The following is a 5,754-nucleotide window of genomic DNA, read 5'->3' as shown; positions in this document are numbered from 1 at the left end:
TTTTCTCTCCCTTTTTTTTCCCCCTCCCTCTTTTCTTTTCCCCTCCCTCTTTTTTTTCCCTCTTTCCCCCCCTCCTTTTTCCTCCCCCCCTTTTTTCCCCCTCCTTTTTTCCCCCCTTCCTTTTTTTCCCCTCCTTTTTCCCCTCCCTTTTTTCTCCCTCCTTTCTTTTCCCCTCCTTTTTCCCCTCCTTTCTTTTCCCCTCCTTTCTTCCCTCCTTTCTTTTCTCCTCCTTTCCCCCCTCCTTTTTTCCCTCCTTTCCCCCCTCCTTCTTTTTTTTCCCTCCTTCCCTTCTTTATTTGTTGCATTCAGATAAACTTTCCCCCCAGAGGCGGGGTTTCCTCCCGAAGAAAGCGAGGCGGGAAGGAAGGGGACGGTCYGGGTCTTTCGCAAGGCGAGGCAGGAGGGAGCAGCCGGAGGGGAGCCGGGAAGGGCCCCGCTGCTCCCGGGGCCTCCACGGCAGCGCTCCGGCCGGAGCAGGCCCGGTGCCTTCCCGCCGTGGCATCGGCCCCTTGGACTCCATCCCTTTTCCCTGCCAGCTTGTTCAGGAAAACAGGAGGAGGAGGAGGGAAAGATGAAGGCTGGACGCCCTTGTTGCCAGCTCGCAATAAAAGATTTTTTTGGGGTGCTTTTTTTTTGCACATCGGTCGTCAGCGCTTGCTGCTTGGGGGCAGTAATCCCCCTCGCCCAAGGCAAGATTTATCACTGGGGAAGTGAAACAGAGAGAAGAGGTTTTCTCCCTCCACCTCCGTGGCCGGATACCGGCTGCGTCCGACCTGGCTGGGGGTGAAGGAGCAGCAGCAGGGCCGGCCTCGGGGCAGAGCCGTGGGGCCGCCCGGGTTTGCTCCAGCTGGGGCTTCTCCCCGGTGGGGGAGTGACGACGGGAGGTCCCRCTGCGGGTGCCGGGGAGCTCGGGCCGGATTCGCGTCCCGGCGGCTCCTCCTCTCCRAGGGTCCTGCCCTGCCCTGGCGGGAYGGGAYGGGACGGGATGGGACGTCTGCTGCACAACCCGACTTCGCGGGGTGGCGGGGTCCCGCCGCCCTCCGAGCCGGCGTGACGCCCGCCCGCCAGTCCCCAAACACCGGCCAGGAGAAATTGCTTCCGGCCAGCCTCGCGCCGGGGCACCACGCGTCCCTCCTTCGCTAAGGCCTTTTCGGCCCCGTTTCAGGGCCGGCCGCCTCGCCGAGGAGGGAGGGGGGCCGAGCGACCCGCCGCAGAGCCCAGCCGAGCGAAGCGGAGGTGGTGGCGGCGGGGGGGGGGGGCGCAGATGGGGTCCCCAAACCCCGCAGCGCGGCCGGGCTCCCTCCGCCCCCGCCGGTGGCCGCGCGGCCGCGCTGCGCACCCAAGCCGGATTCTTCCAAATCTGAATATTTTGCGCCCTCTCCTGGGTCCGGGCGATGCCGTTGCGCCTGCTCCGGGCAGCCGGCGCCCGGCTCGCTTCGCCTTCGCTCGGGAGGAGCCGGGGAAGCTGCGAGGGGAGTCGTGCCCCCCGCCGGGGCCGGCATCGCCGGCGGCGGCCGAGGCAGCCCGTCCTCGTCCCGCCGCCTTCCCGTCGCTCCCGGACACCGGTCCGGGCGGTTATCACCGGCGCTGCTTGGAACTACACTCATCCCGGGGCACCTCTTTAGGTTTTAAGCCAGCTCTGCCCTTATGGGATATATATACCTGCCTACATCCACTATATAGATAGGTATAATGTATATAGGGTAGATTATCCTGATTACAGGATATATACATGGGATAGGGAGCACTCATGATGCATATTCTGTGCTGCACTGCAAACCTTCCCACGCACAAACACATATGTATCTATAGGTGTAGATGTGCATAGAGACAGAGAGAGCATGTATATGTATGTATAAATGTGTGTGTGTAAGTGTTCATATGTATTTGTGCACATATATGTATTTGGAAGGGGGGGTTATTATATACGTTGTTCCATATATATGGGATATATGGTCCACGGCTCCTGGTCCAAGGAGGGCAGGTTTTACCTGTATAAAACACGATCCTTTCCTTCGTTTTAATACGAATGGAGGTATTTTCAACACAAGAATATTAACTCCCGAGAAAGGCCCAGGCAGGTGGCATTCGCCCGACGCAGCCCGGCGAGTCCCGGGAGACGGCCGAGACCGTCTGTCCGTCCTCGAGGCTCGGTCCGGCCGGGGTGCAGAGCTGCCCCTGTAAGAAGGCCTGCATCTCTGGTGACAGAAAACTGTTTCTGCAGCAAAACATATTGGGCCAAAAGGTCTGTGAGCCAGAAACAGCCCATGCTGGGCTCACCCCAGCCCGTCCTCCATCCCGCTGGTGGTGTTGGCAGACACACGGACGAGCCCTCCCTGCAACTCCAGTGCCCCCCATTTGCTTCGCCTGCTATTTGCAGCACCCAGTTCTTCACATTGTGGATGGGGAAACTGAGGCAGAGGGGATGACAGCAAGTGCTGAAAGCTCAGGAGATGTTATCCTCCTCACGCTGAACAGAGGTCCACCACTCTGGCCTCCAGCTGATGCCATCTCAGCTCCACCGGTGGTAGGTCAAAGACAAAATTGCTCCGTCTCCAGCCCCGGCGCTGCCTTCACCACAACCGGATCCGTTCCTGGCTATGAGCCGTATTTCACACAGTAGTCATGCCTCCACTTGGAGCTCACCTTGTCGAGGAGGTAGCGGGTGCTCTCCCGAAACTTGCGCTGGGTGAAGTAGAAGAGGATGGGGTCCAGGACACTGTTCATGCTGGCAAAGGGCCGCGTGCACTTGTAGGTGATGGCAAAGGTCTCCAGGGCTGGGCAGGGCAGGCTGGGTGAGGAACGGACGATCAGGTAGATGGTCTTAGTGAGGTGGAAAGGGAAGAAGCTGATGGAGAAGACGATGACCACGATGATGATCATGCGGATGGCCTTGTCCTTCTTCTTGCGCACGGCCAAGCCAATGAGCTCATCCTTCTGGCACAGGATCCTGGTCATGCTGCAATAGCAGGCCAGGATGGCCACGAAGGGGAGCAGAAAGCCAGTGACGGTCAGCGTGATGCCGTAGGGGAAGTAGCTGGTGGAGCGGCCTGGGGGGCTCAGGTCATAGCACACGGTGCGGTTCCTCTGTGTGCCTGTGGAGGCAAAGACGAAGGTGGGCAAGCACTGGGCGATGACTAGGAGCCACACCACCGTGCACACCAGCCACGTGAACTTCTTGCCCTTCTTCTTGTGCCAGGAGGCCAAGGGATGGCAGATGCCCAAGTACCGCTGGACGCTGATGCAGGTGAGGAAGAGGATGCTGCTGTGCAGGTTGGTGTAGAACTGGAAGCGGACGAATTTGCAGGTGAAATCCCCAAAGGGCCAGTAGTCCTTCTGGGTGTAGTTGTAGATAAGGAGTGGCAGGGAACACACGTAGAGCAGGTCGGCCGTGGCCAGGTTCAGCATGTAGATCATGGTGCGGGTGAGCGCCTTGCGGGACAGCCAGATCTGCCCAATGACGATGGCGTTGAGGGGCAGCCCGACCATGAACACCACCGAGTAGACCAGGGGCAACAGGACCTGCTTGAACTCCTCGTGGAAGGTGCATGAGTTCCTGGCACTGCTGGCCGTGACGTTCTCCATGGTCCCAGCACCACCACCAGGGCCTTCTCTGCCGACCTGACACCCGTCAGCAGCGCCTACAAACGACAACCCACAGTGGCCTCAGTCAGCAGCAGGTTATGCACCATGCTTGGTCCTGAGGCCACATCTACCCTCCTGGGTTAAACCTACCGTCTGCCCCATGGCGTGCACCATGCCATCGCCCCAGCCTTCCCCATCTCCTTCCCCCACTCAGCTCTGCAGGATCACACCCTAGAAGCATCGCTTTTCCCCATCGATTTAGGGCAGCGGGGGGGTCTCCACCCCGGGGCCCGAGGCCACCTTGACGGCACCACCAGAGGAGCTCGCAGCCACACTGAGAGCTTCGCCCAAGGCCCAACCGCCCCGATCCTGGAGCCACCCCAGAGGAAAGCACGGCATCGCCTCAGGATTGTGTCCGCTTCTGCAGGGGGTGCCAAAACCCTGCTGCCGCGCCAGCCTGCCCGGTGGGGCTGAGCACCCGCACGCTCAGCACCGTCATCCCGTGGAGATACTGGGGCTGGTATCTCCTGCCGCCTGGGGACACGGGTGAGAGGACGGTGAGGGGTGGGGGTGGGGACTGGGGTCAGGCTTAGCGCAGGGGGACTGAGACTGGAGCCGGCCTCGTCACCGCATCGTGAGAAGCAAGCGCCGAGAAATTCGAGAAAAGATGAGAAATTCAAGAAAAGCCGAGAAATTCGAGACAATTCCATTGGGCCCCTGGGCCGCCCTTGGCACTCTGCCACTGCCCCCCCTGCCTGGCCCCGGTCACCTCCCTTTGCCTCTGGGCCGGGCTGACTTTGCACAGCACCCGAGGGTGCTGAGCACCCCGGAGGAGCCCAGGGGGCTGAAAGCAGCTCGGCCGCCAGAGGACCGTGGCCGCGGGGGCTCCACGCTCCGGCCAGGCGCGCGGTTGGGAGGGGACGGCGGCGCGGCGGGGTGGGGGGACGTGGCCGGTGCGAGTCCGGGGACCGAGGGACCCCTGCGAGCGGGTGCCACCCCGGCAGCTCCGGTGTGGGGATTGGCCAGCCCTGCACCCCGCTGAGCCCCTGCATCCTCCTGAGCCCCCCTGTAACCTCCTGAGCCCCCAGCACCCTCCTGAGCCTCCTGCACCCCACAGAGCTCCCTGCACCCCACTGAGTTCCCCAGCACCCCCCAAGCCCCCTGCACCCCGTTGTCACCAGCCAGACCCAGCACCCTCCTCTGCTGCCTCAGAGCCAGCAACGACCCCAAGGGGCCCCCAGGCACCCAAGCCACCTCCGTCCCACCCACACAGCACCCATCCTGTCCCCCCCTGCCACAAGCACCCATGGGTGCCCCCACCACCCCGCGAGTGCTCACGGGATCGCTGCCCAGAGTGGGGAAGGTGGCCCGGCGCCCCAGGGAGGTGCAGGCTGGCCTGGGGGTGCCCGGAGCACGTCTGGCAGGTGCCCGGGGTGCCGGGGGATGTGGGTGCTGCGCCCCGCTGCTGGGCACTGCTGCGTGTGTCAAGCAGCGCTTCCCCTTTCCTCGCCGGCAGCCCCGGAAAGGGGAACAGAAACCTGGCACGGGGCGGCTCGGYGAGGGCCAATCGCCACACGCCCCGACACACGCGTGTGCGACACGTGCCCATGGTGCTGGCTACATGCAGGTGCGCGGCCCAGCGCATGCGTCGATGCAGACCCCAACGCGCACGTACATGCGTGCACACAGAGCCACAGGCAGGCACACGCCGACACATGTGTGTGCACACGCGTGCACTCAGGCGTGCACCCCCAACATGCACGCGTGCACGCGCGTGCACACGGACCCGGAGACATGCACACGCCGGCACGCGTGCACGCACACGCTTGCACGCAGACCCAGAGACAGGCGCACCCCAGCACACGTGCACGCACATGGACCCACACGCACCGTGCATGCACCTCCCAACACACACGCGTGCCCAGCCCCGCACGCGCGCAGCCCCCCTACACGCCTGCACGCACACGCGCCCGCGCGCCTGCCCTCGGCCCGCCTGCGCCGGGGCAGGGCTGGCAGCGAAAGCGGCACGACCGGAAGGGCCGGCTGGCCGGGACGCCGCGGCTCRCGGCCCAGCGCTCTCTTTTGGGGGGCTTTTCCCCGCTTTTCCCCCCATTTGCATTGCCCCCGCGGTCCCCTCCTGCYGCCCGGCGCTGCCCTGCGGGAACYGGG

The 5,754-nt window shown here is 63.3% G+C and overlaps 1 protein-coding gene across 1 annotated transcript; it reads right to left on the bottom strand.

The window, feature by feature from the left end:
- Positions 1–2,041: 2,041 nt before the first annotated feature.
- On the bottom strand, positions 2,042–3,612 carry P2RY6 (pyrimidinergic receptor P2Y6). The gene has a single exon (XM_085300525.1). It carries the CDS (start codon positions 3,583–3,585, stop codon positions 2,599–2,601), a length of 987 nt encoding a protein of 328 aa, XP_085156651.1. The 5' UTR covers positions 3,586–3,612; the 3' UTR covers positions 2,042–2,598.
- Between the last annotated feature and the right edge of the window lie 2,142 nt (positions 3,613–5,754).

This window comes from Rhea americana, unplaced genomic scaffold (assembly GCF_003343005.1).
Source record: "Rhea americana isolate MKP2758 unplaced genomic scaffold, rheAme1 scaffold_165, whole genome shotgun sequence".
Taxonomy (NCBI): Eukaryota; Metazoa; Chordata; class Aves; order Rheiformes; family Rheidae; genus Rhea; species Rhea americana.
This window is presented reverse-complemented; position numbering and strand designations above follow the sequence as displayed.